This window comes from Hemicordylus capensis, chromosome 5, assembly GCF_027244095.1.
Source record: "Hemicordylus capensis ecotype Gifberg chromosome 5, rHemCap1.1.pri, whole genome shotgun sequence".
Lineage (NCBI taxonomy): Eukaryota > Metazoa > Chordata > Lepidosauria > Squamata > Cordylidae > Hemicordylus > Hemicordylus capensis.
The window spans coordinates 115,010,771-115,033,666 of record NC_069661.1 but is presented as its reverse complement, the minus strand read 5'-3'; the positions used below and the strand labels follow the sequence as shown (position 1 = coordinate 115,033,666).

The following is a 22,896-nucleotide window of genomic DNA, read 5'->3' as shown; positions in this document are numbered from 1 at the left end:
TTGACTGATTGGGGGATTCAAGCCTATGCTTACAATTTCAACTGAAATGAAAACACTTAGTTTTTTTTTTATTGTACACACTGTATTATGAATTTTTTTAACAGTTATGTTTATTCTAAACATGTACTAAGCATTTCATTATGGCTCCATCTAGCGGCGCTATTGTTATTGCAGCAGACTGAACAGTTACATTCAAAAATTTTCTCTACTATTTGCATGCTTTTGTTTCAAACAGACGCAGGTCAGCTGTAACAAAATAATGCTGTTCTTGGTGCAGGATTGTCCTGGGAAGAGAATCCCAGTTTCCTGACTGCGTTATAATCTCTACACGCCTGAATGATAATCTTGACTTGGGAATACCAATACTGTTTAATTACTATTGTAATGACAGTTCCACAGATTTTGCAAAAATATTAAAAAGGCAACTTTCATAGTTCAGATTTTACCTCTTCTATTAATCAGCCACTGATTTCTAATTTTCTTTTAGAAATATAATTTTATGACTGGCTTTAAAGTCACTTTGGACACTTGCTTGGGTCCTAGTGCCTTGGCAGGCACCACCGCTGAGGTTTTCACTTTGACCCCCAAGAAGAATTGAGTCCAGCTACTGTTTTGCTGGCAGATACTTTCCCCTCTACCATGCCCTGATGTAGCATCGTTCAATTATATAAATATTTTAAATTAAACATACAAAGTGACTTTGTGATTATTTAATAAGCCATAGGTAATTAAGCCTGCTCGCAATTTGTGTCAAGTTGTATTAGGAAATAGGTGTGCGCGAGCCGGGCTTGATGTCAAACTGGACCAGGCTCGGCTGCTCTTGGATCAAGCCCAACCGGGCCTGGTTCAAACCGAGCCAGCTCGGAGCTATAATCGTAAAGGGGAACATGGTGAGGATTCCCCTTTACCAGTACAAGCAGGGGCAGTGGGGCTGTCCAAAGTATAAAGGGGGTGGCATGGAAGTAAATATGTACTTACAAGTGTGAGACATGGCTGCAGCTCCCCCCCCCCCCAGCTTCCCCAAGCAGCCTGAGCCAGCAGTGGCCTGGTTCATGCCTCTGGTCTGGTTCAAGCCTCTGCGCATGTGTGGGGGCCATTATACAGACCTCCATGCATGCGCAGAGGCCATTTGCGTGATCATCTGGGTTAATCAGGGGGAGGTCAGTGGAAGTGAGGGAAGCTGCCCCCCATGGCTCAAACTCATAAGTACATATTTACTCCTCTCCCCATCCTCTATACTTAAGACAGCCCCCCTGCCGCTGTACTGGTAGAGGGGAATCCTCACTGGCATCCCCTTTACCAGTATAGCTCAGAGCCGGGCAAGCCAGCTTGGTTCAAACTCAAAGCAGGTCCAGCTTGACCAGGCCATTGTTTATGCTTTTGCTAATTGTAGTTCTAAAGCCATTGTTTATGTGATTCAGTGCCCATGCAATCTTTGGTACATTGGCAAATCAGAAAGAAGTGCCAAAGTTCGGATTGCTGAACACCGTACTCGCATTTTACATAAGGTGGTAGAAGCTCCCCTTGTGATGCATTATATTGAAAAACATTCTGCTAATATTCATTTTTTCATTTTGTATAAGTACTGTGGATCTTCCTTTGCTCTAGCAGATGTCTGTCGGACTCTTCTTCAGAACGCTTTTTAAAAATTCATTATTATTTGACCGAGGTACCTCAAAGTCTGAATTCTGCCAATGATCTGTACTGTTTTTTATAGTATCTTCAGGATATACTATTGCACAAACGCTATATTGATGATATCTTCCTGGTTTGTAACAATCCTTCTACCCTTGAATCTTTTGTTTCTTGGCTTAACCAACTTCATAGCGATATTAAATTTACTTATCAGTGGGACAAAGACTGTATCCCATACTTAGATACCTTGGTCTTTAAAGACCATTCTAATAAGCTTGCATTTAGTCTCTATAAGAAACCTATCCATACTAACGCTTATCTTCATTTTAACTCTTACCATCCGGAACATCTTAAGTGAAGTATCCCTTTTAGCCAATTTCTCAGGATTAAGCAAAACTCCACAAATGTATCAGATTACATTAGGGAGTGCAAACTGTTGGAATCACAATTAACTGATCGGGGGTACTCACGACATATTATTCGGAAGGCGCATTCTCGTGCCAATTCTGCAGATCGCCGGTCCTTGTTTCACACTACGGTTCAAACTCAAAGCAGGTCCAGCTCGACCAGGCCAAAACCGAGCCAGGCCGGGCTGGCTCAAATCCGTTTCAGATTCAAGCTGAATCAGCAAAACCGGTTTTGTGCATACGCCCATTAGGAAGGTGATTTAAAGTCAAACATACACAAAAATAATGTCAGAAATGTGTTATTTCACAATGTAAATTATTCTGGGGAAGAGAGAATCTCAGTGATCTCAGTACGACTGGAATACCATGAAAGAGAGGGGTTTGCAAACTGTGTTCCCTCTAACAGGGATTCCCAGATGTTGTTTACAACTCCCAGAATCCCCAAACAAAAGCCAATGCAGCTGAGGATTCTGGGAGTTGTAGTCAACAAGAGCTGAAAATCCCTGTTAGAGGGAACACTGGTTGCAAGACCTTTCTGACTGCACGAAACGCACACTGAAATACAGGTGCTATAGCATGGAAAGGTGAATAAAGGGGAAATGTGGGAATTCTTTGCAACAGTTTGTCCTTGGCAAAAGTGGATGTAGGTCACTTATGAAACTGAATTAACTATCTCAGACAATAAAAAGATCCTGTTAACATATTCCTTTTTAGCTGATGAAAAATCCTACAAAAATGTTCCCATTTTCAAAGCAAAATACCCAAGAGAGCCAGGTAAAGTCGTGCTATTAAAAATGAAACTTTCACAGATGATCAAGTGCAAGACAGAGAGCTTCAAGTATCTTAAGAACAGACTTCAACAAAAATAGATCACATCCATTAAGGAAGTCATCAATGTGATCCAGCACATTGAGTGTTGGGGTTCAAAGTCCAGCTTGGCTACTAAAGATTCTAATTCTTGGTCTCCGCTTCCCCTGGTAAAATGAAAACAATGCCAACATACATTAAAGGTTTACTGACAGGGTAAGTAGAATGGCAATGCCCTCAACTTCCTAAAGATTTTTTTTTTTTTTTTTGGTAATCTGCCTTGAAACTTCTGTAATACGTGGTATATAAATGTATCAAATAAATTAAAAAAATGATTTTGCTGCTTTTGAATGGTCTTTGTTCTGGAATTCAATTTCACCTTAAAGGGAAGGAAAACACAACACAAAGCAAATCTGAAATCTACCTGGGCCTCGATCTCTGCAATATGCCCTATTTACCCAAAGAGGTTTTGGGCTTGGTGTCTTTGAGTAGCAGTCCTCTTGCCTCGTGGTAAAGCTCTTTTGAAGTGGAGGGAAGTTTTTTAAAGTCCATGATAAAATGTGAGGGGATCTGCCATTCAAAGGAGAAATGTCAAAGATTCACCAGCCACGTCCAAATCCTTGGGCATGTCCAAAATAGCTAATCGGGTCCCTCTCTTAGGGGGACAAAATCCACACTAATATCTCAAGTTTCAGACCAAGTGATTTTAGGATATTCTTTGAGGTTTTTTCTAAAGAAAACCTGAAGAATGTGACATGTTTTGAACAGTTCCTACCTAAGAGATAATAAAATTGTATTTTAATAATGTTTTGTGTGTGATATGAATTGGGCTGGGATGGTACAACTGAATGGGATGCTAGAACTTGCTACTATCCATACAGTTTTGAATCTACAGCCAGACACGATGTACTAAATAAGGAGCAACACTAATGAGTTGCTACAAAAACTTCAACACAGAATTATTGTTTGAAGCAATTCCTACTATGAACTCTATACGCTGCTCTGTACTGAGATCATACAGTCTATAAACTAAAATACACACTCAATACCACACCTTCAAATCTTTCATTTTCACTTGACATCATATTCCCATGTGCAAGAGAGTTTTAAAAATTAACTATTTCTGTGAATCAATACAATGATGAGAGTCGGAGAAGTACAGACATCTTTGTGAATTCAGAACATTTTTCTCCACTTCTTCCATCTACTCCCATTTAGTCCGAGTATTTGTCAGACATGGTTAATTACCAAGCAGTTCTTAGTTCCTTCTTTTTTATGTTTTGTCCCATAATGAACTGTTTATTATAAAGATTCCCAGACTTGGTTTTGTTGATCCAAGAAAGAGCTGAGTCTACGATACTTTAAATATCTCACATCCAAAGGCCAGCCACCCAAAGGATTTGTGCTATCTGAAGCAGTGCAAGGAACCAGGGATACAGCCGGAGTGGGTAGGGTAAGGGTTTGGAGAGGAGCAGAGTAAGAAGGTCAGCAGAGCGAGGGGTGGGAGGGAGGAAACATGCAGGTCTTAGGGGCCGCAAGGGTGAGAAAGATGGAGTACAGGGGAAGGGGGCTGATAATGGCAAGAGAAGGAATAAAAGGAATACTGGAATGGTACACACTGACTCGATGGCACACTTTACCTTTATGCTTAAGCTGTCATTGCTACCGCCCACATTACTGAAGTCACAACATTAACCAAGGTGATCACTTTATCAGTTCAGTAGAAAAGGGACAAAGGGAGGTAATAGTGATAGTCCAATAACTGATTCTGACATTATTTTGCCCATAGGAATGGCAATATAAGCAGTTTTATGCAGGATAATGGTCTGTCCATAGAGGCTGAGCAGGGATTCTCAGGTCATGTAGATTATTACTGAAAGGTTGAGACTGCCTTTTGTTTACAGTAGATGTTGCAGTCGACGCTTTGTGAGCTGCCAGACCCAAACTATATTTTACTGTGTTTAAAGTCCGAGATATCCAACTTGCTCCTTGCTATAGGAACCCAATGTACACGTTTCAAGGTGCAAACCCAGGCTCGGCACTGCAAGTACATGCAACAAGAGATGTATTGGCAAACATGCTTGAAAGTGGATCGCTACTACGTTTTAAGTGCACACCTGACGTGCAATGTGGCTCACAGTATGATGAGGCTTGAAACAAATTAACAGCACTGTCTCCTTTTAAAAATGTGGGCTGCCTGTTTGCTGACTTGACTCCTGAATATCTGATAAACAAATACGTTAACTGTTTAGGCCACAGATCCTGCGTTAAAATTCAAGTTGTGATATCCAGACATCTAAAATTAATACACGGTACACTCTTGTTACACAAAGTCACTTTGTTGGATGGTATCCTGCCATGGCTCTCTTTGGCAAATCTATACTGTAACTTGTTTTGAATGCGTTAGTCAACACAAATGTAACAGAACACTCTTCTAGATCAAGAACCCGAACAGATCGGATGTGTTCTGTGCAATGACCTTAAATGTAGGAACTTATTTTTCTTCTATGAGAAAGTCTTGGGTATTTGTGACTTGGGTAGTTGTCACTTGACTATAAGTGACAACCTGATGAGCCTTTTGTCAGCACCTAGAATTTAACAGTTCTTGGGCACCAGAAAAGATGCACTGAGATATAAAAACAAATGGTTAACTACACATTTTCTCTGATTTTTTTAATATACTATTTGAACCAATATGGTACAAGAGGATTTCAGAGAAACTTATTTATTTTACACATTTAAATATAAAAGTGAAATGTGTCGGACGTACCTAAAGAGAGAAAGTTACATGTTAAAAAAAATAATCAACTCTGCTTTTTAAAACAGAACCTGATAATGAAAATCCAGGTCTTTGTAAAAACACCACAGATATACTTTCAAAAAAGTATAAAACATTTTCACATGGTAGATCTTCCCTAACCCCATATCCTCCCCACTCGAAAGTACCCATGTTTGTAAACGGTGGAAACATATTCATCGCATAAAAGCAACATTCCTTGTAAATCCCATCAAGGACGCTGTCCAGTAGCACTACACAGTAGTTTCGTGTTTCCATAAGCCAGTCCTGATATTCCCAGTGCTGTCAGTGCTCAGCAACGTCCCATCCTGGGCACTGCTTTTCAGTGGCCCATTCTGGACTGCCAAATTTAAGCCGTAGGACTTTTGCTGCCCTTCGAGCTCAGCTGCTATTGGTTTCCTCAGGACCTCCCTTTTGAAGTTGGCTGGCACTGTCTTTTCAGTATTCCTGCGTCCTTTATGGAGAGTGCTGCAGGCGTCACTGCTGTCTTGTTGAGACTGGTTATACTGCCGTTCCCTGTATGCCAGATAAGCTCTTCGGCTTCTCGAATGCCCTTCGTTGCTACTTTGGCGGGTTTTAGGTAGGCCGTTTTGAATGCTCCCATCGACACTGGTGGGAACGTCATAAGCATACTCTCTTAGGACTGTCAGCCTGCTGGCACGGTGGCCTTTACTTCTGTTTTTGTGATGACGGCCTGGGTGCCCGTTTGTCCGTAAAGGTACCTCTAAGGGGGCCACGTGCATTTTGATCTCATTGTCTACTGAGTGCTCAGTAAGACTGTTATCAAGCGGAGGGTTTGTGTTCAGTGCCAAGGAGCCTGGAGGACACTGAGCTGCTGCAGCCTGGATGTTGGTTAATTTGCAACCTTGAGAAGAATTTTTTAAGCTCGATGTGCTTTTATTCGTGCAGGACGACTCTGCACTACTATTGGTGCACTTGGCAGGCTCTCCATTTGCCCCACTTGTATTGGAGGAGGGCTGTATGTTGACTTGTACCGAGTAGGTGCTCCTTCCAGGACAGCAGGTTGTTATCCACGCATGCCTGACATCTTCTCTGTTAACGCAATGATGTATTATTAGAAAGCCACTTAGGCTTAAACACATGACTCCAAAAAAGCAGCTAAACACCAAATCCAAGGGGTAATATAAAGAAACAGCCAAGGCCCCAACCATCCACAGAGCCACATACAGAAACAAAGTGAGGCTCACGCCCAGAAGCTGAGCTTGGAAACTGTGCTCGTTCTCCAGTGCTGACGTGGAGACCAGCGACACAGACATTGAATCTTGATGGTTCGGGTCACCATGTTCATTGGTCGCTAATCGCTGCTGTTCCTCAGCTGGTTCTTTAAGCTCAAATTTGCGCTCTGGGTGCCGTTTCAACTGTATAAATATGCTGAGAAAATACATGCAGTTCACAAAAATAATGAAGCTAGCAGGTCCATAGAAAGCTCCCAAGCTTGGTTCCCATGCCATCCAGCAACTGCAACAACAAAAAGCAAAACCTCAGAAAAGCATTCATTCTCACATATTACTTTTAGTCATCTCAGCTGTTGAAATCAATCCGTTGAACTGGTGGCTACAGTTGCATATAAATCAGGGTATAGATTTGCCCACCTCTTTATCAGGAAGCTAATAAGAGTACTCACTATGGTGCATGAGGCCTGCTTCCGTAATTCCTTATATTTGCAGCAGCTGTTATCCCACAAACTATGACAGGAATCCCTCCACCAATTAGGTAGAACCTAAAACACAAAGCAGATGTCAGCTAGCAGTTTGCAACCACAGGGACACATATCACCAGCTGTGTGTGCTGGAACATCCCGAGAAAGAACGCCAATCCAATGAAGCTATTAGAAAACAGTAATCCATGTTTGCCTGCTACAAGATACCACATGGAAAGCATGTGCAAGGGCATGGTCTAAGGGTGCATGAAGCAGCCACCTCACTGAAGCTAAGCAGGTCCAGGTCTGGACAATGCCTGGATGGGTGACCACTGGGGCATTTCCACATATTCTGCCTTGAGCTCCACAACGGGAAAGAAGCAGGTAGAAATATAACCCCAACAATTATTCCTTCTGTTAAAAGCCAGTGAGTTGCTGCGCTGTGTGAGGCTGAGTGAGCAGCAGGGCCTCTTTGCCCTGCTTGATTTTCTTGTTAGCAAAATCCAGCAAAGGCCAGTGACTGCTGCTAGGGGCACTTTGCTTGCCTGCAGGGCAGACAGAAGAGTGCACTGAAAGGAGATGTTGAAGAATGGCTTCCTGCAGCTGCTTTGTAGACTAGCAGCCACCGAAAGGCTTCCTTCCAGCATCAAGAGATATCAGGCCTGCAGGCAGGATACTGAGTATGCTAATAAGGCACACTGGGCAAAGGAAAAGAAGGCAGGGGAATCATCATCTCTACAGAGAAGTTGATGCTTTAGTGACCAACTGTGCAGCCCTCATTACCATGTGTATATACAACTGCAGCTTAACGAGGTGCTGAAGGGACCCACCCGCAAATGCAGAAAAGACAGATAAATCTGTAAAAATTCTTTTAAAGTCCAGTGCAATGGAAAAGATTCTTCTTGCTCTCCTCCCAATGGGATTTCATTCACAGAAATAAAAAGAAGAAGAAAGTGTTGAACTGTTATATATCAAGCTCTTTGAGCATCAAGAAAGGAAACCCTAAGACCTTTTCCTCTTTGAAATGTGATATACAATTAAGGTTTTCAGAAGATACTGGAAAGACAATGTTTTGCTGCAAACAGAAATGATCAGTTTAAGTAGTCCATGACAGATACTTCTCTACTGAAACTAAGCCTTAGTACATGAACACAACACATATTTTTCTTTGTTACCCAGGACCCTCTCCATCCTATTAAGAGAAAGAGCCTTGTAGCAATGACCCCTCTTCATGTTTGCTTGTTTTCAACGCGCCAAACACATTGCTAATGCTGCAGACGTACTTGTTTATAAGTGTAACAACCAACTTCAAATGGCCTCTTTAATGCGTAAAATATATTAAAAGATATTAAAGTAACGTACAGATTTTCCCACAAAACATGTAAGCTAAAACAAAACTGAGCAAATATTTCGGTGTAATACACCTTCCTCAGTGCTCCATTTAGCATGCCAGCTGAAGGCCCTTCAATACAGAAGCTGAGAACAGAAAGCAGCAAGCAAATAAGAGAGAACATGTGAGGGAAGAAAGAGCAGGCCTTTTGCAGAGAGGATATTAACTCTTTCAGTGACTGATGTATCTCTTGGTTTCTTGCATCTCATTCTTAATATTAACATTAGGTTTCAGTTCTATGAACATTGCTTCCTTGATCTTACATCTTATGTTGATAATTCTGTTTTGGTCACTTTTCCATAGTTATTTTTTCATAAGTATTGCTTCAAGTTTTATTATGCTGCAAACAAAAGTATCATTATTGGCTGTTGAAGGGAATTTAATAAGGCAGAAGATCAAGGAAGCAATGTTCATAGAACAACTGCAGTGCAATATGTATTTCATCGCTGGTATATTGTCTTATTGTAACAATAATAATTTCTGTACGACTCCTGTAACACCTACTGTTCACTTCAGGGGGGGAGACTGCAAAGGAAAATTGTCAGAGGACTGTGATTTAGAAGCAACATTTCATATTTAGCAGATTAATGTTCTCGACTCTCATTTAGTTACCGTAATTTTGGGCATAAACGTCGCAGTAAGGAAAAAAGGCTGAAAAATTGCAGAAACCCAGCAGAAACGTAGCATTGGCATAAACACCGCAGTTAGAGGGGGACATCATGCATTATTTTTCGGCTGTGTTGAACGCTTAAAACTTTACTACAGCTTGATCCTGAATTCTAGTGTAAACCCTGTACGCCGCAGGTGGCAATAAACAACTTTTAATAACATACTCACTGCGGCCTTTCTACTCAAATTTACAGTACTTAGAAAACACAGCCAACCCATATTACAGTTATAAATACCAATATTCTCTTTGTATTCAGTGGGAATCATATATAATTTTGTATTTTGTTCTTGTATGGAAGACCAAAGTGAAAAGGACCTTTGATTCAATCGGTTCTATATTTAGCAAAAATGTTTGCATGAAAGCTGGGGAAAGGGTATATCCACAGACAGCAACTCATCAATTGAAAATTTCCCCCTGAAGCATGAAATACAATGAACACAATGCTCTGGGTATGACAGTTGCGCAAGTCCTGCTGAAATGGAATGGAAGATATGCAAGTGACTATACTCTATTCCTACTTCAGTAGGTTATGCAGGAAAAATTTTAAAGGAGTTTTGCCTCTTGTGCTTTCAAAGCATTTTATATAGGCAAGAGAGAATGTTTTTGTCTAAATATAACTGTGGATTTATGCAATTCTATTCAGTTTTAAAGAAAGCTGATCAGTTTCTGCCACCTTGTGGACAAATAGATTCATTTAGTTTAATGGATAATACATTTGTGTAGAAAATCAAAATGCATGTTTTGAACTCCAAAGGGAAAGGTCATTTTAATTTCAATTCAACAAATGGAGTGCATAATGTGTGTATGTGTGTGTGCATACTGTACATATAACACATTTAGCCCCCTCACAACAACCAGATACTCCCCTGTAAGAGTCAGTTAAGGCAAAAGTGTTTATACAGACAGAACTCATATTCTGCAAATGAGGAGATTTTCCTGCCTGCCACCCCATTTTCCAATCTAGCATTTTAAAAATCCTGTTAAACCCCATGTGTACATAACTCATCCCATTCTCAGAATTATTCCTGGTTGTAACTGGAAATTGTCCCTTCTTGGTTCCAGGGCTGTTTGGGCTCCCTCAGCCTGACATTCTTTCCCATCTGTGTCTTGGCTTGCTCTATATTAGAGAATGTTGACCACTGTTAAGAGACTGACTGTGCCCAGAACTTCAAGGGAAGTAACTACGTGCCATTTTCAGATTGTCCTAGTTATCAAAAAGTAAGCTGAATTTTAGATACTGCCACATTTCATATCTCTCTCTCTCTGCCGGGCAAATACCTGAATTCTCAAGTTTACAGTTAGCCCACCCTTAATGTGTGTGCACATGCACATTATCATGAAGAATATGCATATGCCGCTTTGCAATTTAAGAAGTTCATAAAGTGATTTACGCAGCAAAAGGAATGGGAAAAAAAATGGTTCCCTGCCCCAAATGAAACACAAGGTGGACACTGGCAATAGCCACTGAAAGGATGCAATATTTGATTGCATAAGGACAATTGCTATCCTCCTGCTAAATATGAGAGCTACCCCTTAAAAAACCAAACTAAACCTCAGTTTGGTACATGTGCATGTGCATGCACCCTAATTCTCAGAAAGCCGTAAGAAGAACAGATACAAGACATCTAAGTTGTGGGCAAGGGATAAGCTAACCTAAGGGAGGCTAGAGATATGAAAAGTTCAAAGAGTGCTTAAGTGTGCATTTAGAAGAACATGTGAGCAGGGAAAGAGCCTGAAGGAATCTGTGTTGGGTACAAAAGCACTAAGAATAAGTCCTGCAGTTAGGCTGGCATTCTAGACTAGAAGACTGGGTGCTGGTGAGAGGGGAGAAGAGCGGCCATTCATAATAATAAATTGATCCCACTTGACATGCAGTGTGGGCTCCTAGCATTTCTTTACTGCTTTGTCAAAGTATTTGCAAGTGAAGGCCAGTTCAAGTTTGCTGATGCCATGGCACAGGATGGTGAAGAACAAGATTTCAAGTTTTGGAATCATACAAACGGTAGGAAAAATCAACCTGAGGTATTCTGCTTATCGTGACTGATGTCACCTTCAACGTAACTGAAAGTCTAAGCTAACTAAAAACAAACCATGGAACAAAACAACTTTCCCTTCTGCCTAAAGCTTGTTATACACAGAGGAGCTCTTAGTACACTAGTAATTCTACATTCTTGGACTCATGTTCACATTTCATCATGATCACATTTCATTCGTTCTTTTCAGCCCAGCATAGACATTCCAGGAGTGATGCACAAAATAAAGCAGAAGCTGAGCGAAAATATCCTCTCACCTAAGCATTGGCCTAGGAGGTGGTGGTGGTTCATCAGGATCTTGACATCGCTTCACCTTCCTAGTGACTTGCTTGTAGATGTTCCTAGAAGTGACTCCCATCCACAGTAATGTGGCGAGTGTAGAGTAGTGCAGAATTATCCCAACCTGAAAAATAAGCACTAAGCATTACATTAAGGACCATAATAAGCATAAATAAAAAATACAATAATAAAATAAAAAATAAGCATGAAGGACCATAAAAACATTGACCTAAGAGAAATATTTATACACACACTTACACTTCTAAACTCAAACACACAAATATTGCTATTTGCAAAATAACTACTCTTGCTTAGGCTGATGTTAGCTTACTTAATTACCATTCATTCATTCACTGTATTAGATATCAAACTACTTGTGTGCCTTGGCAACTTGTTCTGTAAAAAAGGGCAATAAATCATCTTTGATAAGAGAAAGACAATCCAATTACTATCCTACCCCCACCTGTTATAATGAAAAGACTTTTCAAAACATACAACATATACAGAAGAGAGGAGACTCCATGGATATACACAATTTGGCTGAAATGTCTGGAGAGCCCTTAACCATTTAACTGTTAGGGAATTTTTTGGTATTGCTTCAAATTAGGTTCTAATATCTATCTATGGAAATAAAAGGCAGCTTTTCATGAGGCAATTTGTACTCCACTAAATATATCAGGAGTACAACATAACTGTATGCCATATCATTTGTAAAGAGTGTATTTTTATTTATATATAATTTGTATTAGCAAGCAGTGAAGAAAAAGCAAACAGATCCCAACCCCGCTTTCCTTGCTCACTGGCTTTTTCTTCTCGCCCCATTAAAATACACAGAAACAGAGACCAATATCTGAATATTTGGGGGGCAGACTACCTATCACAGAAAGTAACAGTAACAAGCCATTTTGGATAAAAATCTGCTTTCACGGGGAAGGGGTAGTAGCACTAGCAGAGAAGTGAGGAGGGACACTGAACCCTTCCTTTCCCTATTCCTTCCCCCCCACGCGCACACGCACACACACACCCCGTCCCCCCCACCTCATGCACGGTTCCAAAAGCACTTGTCCTTATCAAATACGTGTTTGGAACACTATGAAAGGGAGAGTTTTGTGTGACAGAGATCTGGAGCAGTGCAATGGCAGGCAAGAAAAAGTTAAGCAACCCCTTCCATTATTTTTCTGTTTTCAACTGGCCCTCATGAAGCAGCTTTTCATCCCTAGGAAGGCCATCAGGGCTACCATTACATGCAAATACATGTAATGTCCCTTTAAAGGCAGTTTGACCTCTAAAGGGACCAGTAGTGAACACACTTTGGTGCTTTTACAAGGCCCATGGGGGCATGCACATAGTCAATTGCCAAGTTTCCTGGGGCAGGTATCTCCCCCAGGTGGCCCGGCAGGAAAGCATTACCAAAGTTGGTACTTTTTAGGATGCACATTGCTTACAGTGATTTTTATTTCTTTCATATTTATTGATATGTGTGGGCTGGTGGGCTAGTAACATTTCCGTATTCATCTGCAAGATTCTACTTGGTATCTGTACCAAATTATTGCATGAGAAATGGTTGATGGCAGAAAGGGGAATGGGGACGTTTTTGTCCTGATTACTGTCCAGATCAGTGGTTTGAAATCCAGATAATGGCATCCTTCAACTAACTGGAGAAGTACCTTTAAACAATGAAACAAGCTCTGAAAGGTTCCAAAAGAACAAAGTTCCAGAAGAGCAGCATTTCTGGTATTAGTTTAGAAGCTCCTTAGGAGAGGATAATAAGTTAACTGCCAACAATTAAAGCTACTTACCAGAATATGCCCAGTTACCTTTAAAAAAACAATCACCCCACCCCACCCCACCCCCAAGCTGTTTTATTACAAATCAGTTTATTGCAATTCCCCCAATACATATCTCACTTACTGCTTGGCAGATGCTAGCATTCTTGCTTTGAGTTATGCCTCCAACAAACATCACACATGTCAGGAAAATATGAAAGCTGAGGTTAACTAACATATGCCAACTCTTAAGGCTGATCCTGATGACACTGTTAAACAAAAACATAGCAGTATTCAATATCTATGCTCAGATGTCTAGCAGTTACACTTAAATAATCTACATCTAACCAGAATCACCTAAATCCCATCAACAGGAATCCATGCATATTTGTGTTGATATATGGTGAAGTGGCCAGTGCCAAATTATTTTTAAAATAAAATAAAATCATAACATGGATGCTCGGAAGTAGGTATCTTGAAGGTGTTCAGAGAAAAATCAGCGGTTTTCAGACTTCCTACCTTCAGGGAACATTTCCATAGCAATTTGTCTGCTGAGAAATCATTGTTTATCTGTCAGAGCACCAGTGCAAATCACAGGAAATTGTAGAACATGTCTTAAGGTATATGATCAATTCTTAGGATTTAGTGATCATGTCTCTTCAGCTCCATTGCAAGTCCAATGTAGAGAATACCTCAAAACACACCCAACACTTCTCCATAAATGTGGATCAAAATGTGAATCGATCAAATCTCCATAAATGTAGCAGAAGATTGGTAGAAAGGGTAAACTCTGTTTCAAGGAAGCTTGTCTGCCATGACTGGCAGACAAGCCAGTCTGCCAGTGATGCAGATAATTCATCACTGAATAAATAATCCCTGAAACTTCCAAGGAGTGCCATGGTTTCTTGAACCACACTTGGAAACCACAGTGCTAAATTAGAATTATAGCAAGAATCAGAAGATCTGAAAGATACAGTGTTCACATTTTGAGGGGTGGAGTAGAGGATGCAGACCAGCAATCTCTAAATGTTTCACTCATCTTTATGCGGCTACCAAGGCTATGCTTTTGGAGGCTACACCCTCCAAACAATGATCAACAGATTTCTATGTCCTGCAGTCGTGCCCCCAACCTTACAAGTTGAAGAAAGAACACTAGTGGGAATGGATCTGGACCAGATTCTCCTATAGTTTCATTTACTAACAGCAATTTAAATAATATTAAACCCCAATTTGTATAATATATTCCACTATGATATTTGATCTTTTTACGGCAGAATTCCAGAGCTTCCGGGTATGAGTTTATTGTATGACTAATGTTGTCAGTGACACTGCCAGTTACCTGAAAAGCCAACTGCTTGGCATGACTCTACCTGATGATTTAGTATACGCTCATTTCCAGTGCTGAACTATGTAATGGGCTGCCTTCTCAAGAGGCCTCAGTGAAGAGGCCTTAAACAGCACCTACTTCCTCCTCCGCCTGGCAGGGCTTGTCTTCTCTGACCAGCTCTGGTTTCAAGCACCTAAGCACCTGCAACGCTCCAACGTTTCAAGATTGAAGTGCTCAACCCTGAAACTGTTTCGAGCTTGAAACAAAAACGCCCTTCAAATGAAGGGCCTGTTTCGAGCTCGGAATGGAATGCCCAGCTCCAAGTTAGAATGTTTCGAGTAAGCCAAGTGCCATTTTGGACCCCTGGTGGGGGGCAGCGGGAGATACCTTTAAAAACCATTACCTGGTTACTGCTCACACCTGCAAGCCCCCATGAGCAGCGGCACCCCACGCAGCATCTTGCGTCAAGGCTGCTCACCCAGTGCTCTTCTGGGCTCTATGCATGCGCAGCAGCCAGTTGCATGGTCAGCACCATCATGCAAATGGCTGCCGCGTGTGCGCAGAGGTCAGAAGAGTGGCTTAGGCAGGACAGTCTTGGTGCGAGATGCTGGCTGAAGCACCACTGCTTGTGGGGGCTTGCAGGTGCGAGCAGTAACCAGGTAATCGTTTTTAAAGGTACCTCCCACCAGGAGTCCAAAATGGTGCTCGGAACACTCATAATGTTTCCATCTCGTTCCACTGGAACAACTGACTTGACTGGTTGTTCCAATGGAACATTCTAGACATTTGCGTTCCGTTCCGAGCTCGGAAAGCAACACAAATCCCGCTCCATGCACATCTCTATTCTCGTTGGCCTTCCTGTCCAAATATCTCTGCCCTCCACCCTAATACTCCTATGAGAACTCACACCTCTCCAACTCTTGCAAGGATTCCCTGTCCCATTCTCCTACCGACATGCCTCACTGCTGGATGCATGTCCTCTGACAGGAATTTGTGGGCTCTGTTGGGGCCAAACCAAGGGCAATTCTGCTTCTTCTCTACCTGCAGTCAGGGTGCAGGGTGCCATTAGGGAGTGGGGCTCTTGACACACAAGTGATCAGACTCCCTTCCCTCTAAAGAGTTAACAGGGAGTGAACCCTTGTCTTGACTGACATGCTGGTGAACTCCAGAGCAGTCATGCAGTACACCAGCTGGGTGGGTCCTAGAGAGACGTTTCTGGGAACATGAAGGGCAGTCTATATTCAAGAGATGCAGGTGCGGAAAGGCTTAGTGAGGGGCAATGGAGTTTTGCTCTCTCATGGTTGTAGCCAGCATGGAGATTTCTCTCATGGAATAACTCTGCATATCCTTGAAAGACAGGAGGACAGAAAGCCTGAAAAGGAAGCCAAAGCTAGTAGCTTCAGAAGTTTAGGGCAGGAGAAAGTGTTTTAATAAGAGTTTGCATTAGAATTTCTGTTTCTTTGGTGTGTGCCTTTGCATATTCCTGATACTTTTCTATTATTGTTTACCTGTAACATAATAAGAAACACTAGCCTACGTCCATCCAATCTTGGACATTGCAGAAGACTATAAACATTTAAGAGTGCATTAAGACAACTTTTTTTTTGTAACCTACTGAGTATTTTTGAGTGTATTTAAGAAAGCTAGAGCCTCAGATGGACGCAGTCTGTAGTAATTGAATACAACTGTTTTTTGTTCTTTTCTTTTTACAAGCGTCTCCAAATTGGTTTTTAATTGGGTGTGGTGGTGGTGCTAAGGGGGATTTCTATGGTGCAATCACATTCACAAATGGTCAGAAGCTTGCATGTGGAAGATGTTTGTACTTGCCCAAGAGCAAAATAAAAAAGAGAGTTTTCCCTGGGATTCCACCCCAAGTCCAGGGAGGTACAAGCTCTGTCGATAAGAGGAGTGGTGGCGGCAGCATTTTAAACCTACCAGGAATATAGAATAGTTTTAGGAGAAGCCTAGCCAGGCAGCTCAAGCAGGGATGATTCAGCATTTCATTTCCTCACGTGAGCTTGCTTCGAGACAAAGGCTGTAATTCGCTACAACTATATATCTACAACCACTTGAATTTGACTAAACATTACTTCGCATCATCCAGCTAGTACAAAATAAAACCAGAATGAGATTACCTATGGTGGTATATATAGCTAACTTTGATTATCAAAAGGCACATCAAGAGAATCACAGCAGAGGCATAGACAACTGGATGCAGAAGGTCGGTTGACTGAGTATATAACTCTGTTCCTGTCAAATCCTGACACACAAAAACAAAAATACATACATTAGTCCAAGATATGTCCCTGTTTGATACATGGATTACTACAATTAGGCACTTCATGACAGCCCCAAAAGACAGTGTTGGATGAGCAGCATAAAATTTGGGTAGAGCTAGAACAAAATTCTTCTCTCTGGAATCTCAACTTTACACTTCAATAAATAAATTCAATAAAACAAACACATGCTTCCATCCCTCAATCAGCAGTACTCAAAAAGGAAAATGGTTATGGTAATTAAAGATGAGATTGTAATGCACATGTACTCAGAAGGGAATTATAAAGACTGCATGAGTCACATGTCACAATGAAATGAATTTTGGAAAAAACTTATGAGTTTATGTCACTCTTCCAAATTTAAATGTTAACATTATTACCTAAATCCATTTCTATTAATGGATCATTGCCAGGAGAAAGATCACATAATATTTATTTTTGTTCCTCCAGGTGGCGCAGTTATATTTCTCTTGACACAAATTCCCTCTTTAAGTTTAAGCCAAATTTTAGCTAATGCTTCAGTGTTTTCTTTTCTTTAAAAGCAGACTATTTCTTTCTACATAAGGATTAGATGCACTTGTAAGAATCAAAGAATAAGTATGTTCCATTCTGGGATTACACTGATTAACTTTTTAAAATACCTACCATCACCAGCAAAAGCTCAGAAATAGTTTTATTGTATCCATTTTCATCTAAGGACTTCACAGAATCACACACGTAAGTGTTTTGTTTTTTTAACAGAAAAATAGATTACAAAAATTGACACAATATCCAAAGAAAATTTCATGACCATACTTTAATAAATAAGCTGGATCCATAAAAAGTACTTTAAACGATGTTCTCTCTAACTTTTTTCATTTGTGTGCAGAATGAGTTTTGTTCTGGGCAGCAGTATCAAAGCAGTGTGTGTGCACAGATATTCAGAGTGGGGCTTTCCTGATTCAACCTGAGTGGGATCTAAAATTAACTGAGCGGACATTAAAAAATGTATTAACTGAGCGGACATTAAAAAATGTATGAACGTGCACGCATGCACACTCCTTAGAGGGAACACTAACTTTAAAATGATTAAAATATTTTCAATTACTTTAGTAATTTTAGTAGTATTTTTTCAGTATTGAAGCTGCTTCTCAATACTTTTCTGTTACCATTATGAACCTGGCAAAACATATTAAGGCTGAAAGCCACCTTGTAAATAATTCCACAAAAGCTAGACAACTTGACTTGCCAGAGATGACCTGGACAATAGTTATGAAGTCTGGATTGAGAGAGAATGTTGCTCAGAGTCACCAAAGTGAAGTGCAGTGGGATTTGACCCTTGATCTTTCATCAACCGCAGAACTACCTGACCCTTTGCTTTGACACGGACACTGGTAAATAATAGTAAACGTGATAATGAAAGCTTTGAAATTCTGCATAAAAATTCATTCACCACAGAAATCTAGATAAAAATTATGAGTTCACATACCATTAAGACTGCATAGTTACTGAGTGAGTAGCACTGTATAGTAGTGACGTTTTCATCTGAAGAAAGAATGTGGCATCCATCCGATTTCCATCCTCCTTGTCCATTCAGCAAATCAAAGTCCCACTGTGCTGCGACAGCATCTGCTCCATGCGCAATGCGCCGCAGTGTCACATTGATAGGAATCTGTTGATGGGGCAGACTTAAGCCATCTTGTTTGTTTACGAAGAAAGAAAGAAAATATGAATGTTCTCTTTATACATACTAACTTTTGAAATGCAATGATATTTCAAGAGTAAACACAGATGTAGGAGATAGTATTTTCTGAGAAAGTGGCAGTGGGTTGATATTCTTGGAATGCATAATTTGATAGGAACAAACCTATTTTTGTGAGGATAACTGGTGTGACAACAGTGCGGCGTTTCCTATCATCAGCTAAAGTTGTTGAATTTCCTGTTGCTGGAAAGAGTTTCCCATTGCGGAATGCAATAAGTTGAAGTTTGTAAATGGTATCATCTGCTGGTCTGATTTCTCTTTTGTGCTTTTGTGAAAAAAGGGCAGGTGGCAGTTGTATAGAGGCCTCAACAATCGTGTTCTATGGAAAAAGGAAGAGAGAAAAAGAGGTTAATGCAGAACCCTAAGAGCATCCTAGCAATCTCTGATCCTGCTGTTCTCTCCATCCACCAGTCTTCAGTTCCCTTTTCCTTAAACACCCACTCTGAAACAACTGTAAAGTGTTGTGCTGTCGAGTCAATGCCAACTCCTGGCGACCACAGAGCCCTGTGGTTGTCTTTGGTAGGATACAGGAGGGGTTTACCATTGCATCCTCCCACAGAGTATGAGATGATGCCTTTCAGCATCTTCCTATATCACTGCTGCCCAATATAGGTGCTTCTCATAGTCTGGGAAACCTACCAGCGGGGATTCGAACTGGCAACCTCTGGATTGCTAATCAAGTCATCTCCCCACTGCACCATTAGGTGGTAGTGCTGGCTACCAATTTGTTGCCGGGTCCAATTCGAGGTGCTGGTTTTGACCTTAAAAGCCCTTAATCGTTTGGGCCCTGGATATCTGAACAACCGCCTGCTTCCAAGGGTTTCTGCCTACTTGACCAGATCATCAGAGGGGGCTCTGCTCTGCATGACAATGGTGAGAGAGGCTCGGTGGACAAGCATGTGGTACGGGACCTTTTCAGTCATTGCCCTCAGGCTTTGGAATGCTCTCCCGGATGAAGTCCACTCTTCAGTCTCCTTGGCAGTTTTTAGGAAAAGATGTGGCTCTTCACCCAGGCTTTTGAATGAGAATATTGTTTTTTTTACTGCTGCTGCTTGGTATCTATCTATCTATCTATCTATCTATCTATCAGATTTGTACACCACCCCAAACTTCCGTCTCTGGGCAGTTAACAATAACATAAAAACAAGTTAAAAGGTTACAAACAGTAACTGAACTCACAAGAATGTAAGAATATAAAACAGGCATATTTATGGAAATATGCATTAGCAGAAACATTTCAACACCTAACTTTACATATTCCCATCCCACATATATCTTTTCCCCGATCCACGCTCCCTCTCTCTCTCTGTATAAAATTTCTATCTGTAAGAGAAAGGGGGGAATAATGCTTAGCTTGTAGCAGCGGGGTGGGGAGCCTCCAAAGGCCTTTAGTTCCAGGCTTCAAAATATCTAGTACATGTTGACATGGATCCTCCTGAAGTCATGGAGAGTTTTCATACCTGTGCCAGATGATCCTAGAGTCCTATCTACAATTATTGTTGGGGTTTTTTTTTTGGCGGGGGGAGATTCTTATGAGTAATGTAATGTGCAGGCATACTTTAAGCATTTTGCCAGAGCTGTGTTTTCCATGCAAAGAATTTCTTAACACCACCATTAAAACGGCAAGGAGGAGATGTTAACTAAAAACATTTGGGATTTTCCACCGATACATGGCTTTGCATCGTTTAAAAATGCAAGCAGGTTTTCATAGTCCCTACATACTTGAGAGTACTCTCCCTGTGAACACTGGTAATGTGTCATAGAACATTACATAAATTGATAGATACACTTTCATTGCCAACATTAGTGACTATCAATAAAGTAGACTGCAAATCCTCTGCACAAGAAATTCTCCACCTGGGTTCCATTCAGTAGCTGGAACATCATTACGGTTAAAAATGGTTAAACAGTGATGTTTGCTTCGCAATTATATAAACATATGTTTGAAGAAACCTTTCTCCCTTTTATGTTGCTAGAACTGAGAGTCACTCAGGAAAAGTACTCTTTATGGAATACACTTCCACAAAGATAATGGCCACTAACTGCTAACTGGGCAAATAGGCACCTTTTAAAAGTGGTGATTCTCTTTACTGAGCAGGGGGAGAGCAAATGGCTCTATCCATCCCCAGCAAAGCATCCCTCCAGTGACTATTGCTGGTGTCTATCTTATGTTTCTTTTTATACTGTGAGGCCTTTGGGGACAGGGAGCCATATTTATTTATTTATTTATCTATGTAAACCACTTTGGAAATCTTTGTTGAAAAGTGGTATATAAATATTTGTTGTAGTTTGTAGTAGTAACTTGAGTGGTTTAAAAAGATGAAGATGACAATGGTGAAGAATTAGACAAGTTCAGAGAGGCTCATTCTGATCAGCTTCACTTCAAAGGCAGTACAGGTGAAACTCGAAAAATCAGAATATCGTGCAAAAGTTCATTAATTTCAGTAATGCAAATTAAAAGGTGAAACTGATATATGAGATAGACGCATTACATGCAAAGCGAGATAAGTCAAGCCTTAATTTGTTATAATTGTGATGATCATGGCGTACAGCTCATGAAAACCCCAAATCCACAATCCCAGAAAATTAGAATATTGTGAAAAGGTTCAACAGTCTAGGCTCCAGGTGTCCCACTCCGATCAGCTAATCAATCCATAACACCTGCAAAGGGTTCCTGAGCCTTTAAATGGTCTCTCAGTCTGGTTCATTAGGAATCACAATCATGGGAAAGACTGCTGACTTGACAGTTGTGCAGAAAACCATCATTGACACCCTCCATAGGGAGGGAAAGCCTCAAAAGGTAATTGCAAAAGAAGTTGGATGTTCCCAAAGTGCTGTATCAAAGCACATGAAAAGAAAGTTATGTGGAAGGGGAAAGTGTGGAAGAAAAAGGTGCACAAGCAGCAGGGATGACCGCAGCCTGGAGAGGATTGTCAGGAAAAGGCCATTCAAAAGTGTTGGGGACTTTCACAAGGAGTGGACTGAGGCTGGAGTTAGTGCATCAAGAGCCACCACACACAGACGGATCCTGGACATGGGCTTCAAATGTCGTATTCCTCTTGTCAAGCCGCTCCTGAACAACAAACAACATCAGAAGCGTCTTACCTGGGCTCAAGAAAAAAACGAACTGGTCTGTTGCTCAGTGGTCCAAAGCCCTCTTTTCTGATGAGAGCAACTTTTGCATCTCATTTGGAAACCAAGGACCCAGAGTCTGGAGGAAGAATGGAGAGGCACACAATGCAAGATGCTTGAAGTCCAGTGTGAAGTTTCCACAGTCTGTGTTGATTTGGGGAGCCATGTCATCTGCTGGTGTTGGTCCACTGTGCTTCATTAAGTCCAGGGTAAATGCAGCCGTCTATCAGGAGATTTTGGAGCACTTCATGCTTCCTTCCGCAGACGAGCTCTATGGGGATGCTGACTTCATTTTCCAGCAGGACTTGGCACCTGCCCACACTGCCAAAAGTACCAAAACCTGGTTCAATGACCATGGGATTACTGTGCTTGATTGGCCAGCAAACTCGCCTGACCTGAACCCCATAGAGAATCTATGGGGCATTGCCAAGAGAAGGATGAGAGATACGAGACCAAACAATGCAGAAGAGCTGAAGGCCGCTATTGAAGCATCCTGGTCTTCCATAACACCTCAGCAGTGCCACAGGCTGAAAGCATCCATGCCACGCCGCACTGAGGCAGTATTTGCTGCAAAAGGGGCCCAAACCAAGTACTGAATACATATGCATGCTTATACTTTTCAGAGGTCCGATATTGTTCTATTTACAATTCTTGTTTTATTGGTTTCATGTAATATTCTAATTTTCTGGGGTTGTGGATTTGGGGTTCTCATGAGCTGTATGCCATTATCATCACAATTATAACAAATTAAGGCTTGACTTATCTCGCTTTGCATGTAATGCGTCTATCTCATATATCAGTTTCACCTTTTAATTTGCATTACTGAAATTAATGAACTTTTGCACAATAGTCTAATTTTTCGAGTTTCACCTGTATAGTTCTGGATACTATCTATCGCTACGCTGATGACACCACTCTGATAGCTGAGAATGTGGATGATCTGCAAGTTCTAGTAATGAAAGTGCCCCCACTCCAT

At 41.1% G+C, this 22,896-nt stretch overlaps 1 protein-coding gene across 1 annotated transcript in view; it reads right to left on the bottom strand.

Moving 5' to 3' along the window:
- Positions 1-5,505: 5,505 nt before the first annotated feature.
- Positions 5,506-22,896, bottom strand: part of ADGRA3 (adhesion G protein-coupled receptor A3) — a 73,044-nt gene continuing 55,653 nt past the window's right edge. The window contains exons 13-19 of the mRNA XM_053253421.1: positions 18,894-19,107; positions 18,516-18,724; positions 16,907-17,031; positions 13,590-13,713; positions 11,657-11,802; positions 7,292-7,387; positions 5,506-7,125 (exon numbers count right to left, since the gene is read on the bottom strand). Coding sequence (XP_053109396.1) covers positions 5,880-7,125; positions 7,292-7,387; positions 11,657-11,802; positions 13,590-13,713; positions 16,907-17,031; positions 18,516-18,724; positions 18,894-19,107 — 2,160 coding nt within the window. The 3' untranslated portion in view covers positions 5,506-5,879. The remainder of the gene's footprint in view (positions 7,126-7,291; positions 7,388-11,656; positions 11,803-13,589; positions 13,714-16,906; positions 17,032-18,515; positions 18,725-18,893; positions 19,108-22,896) is intronic.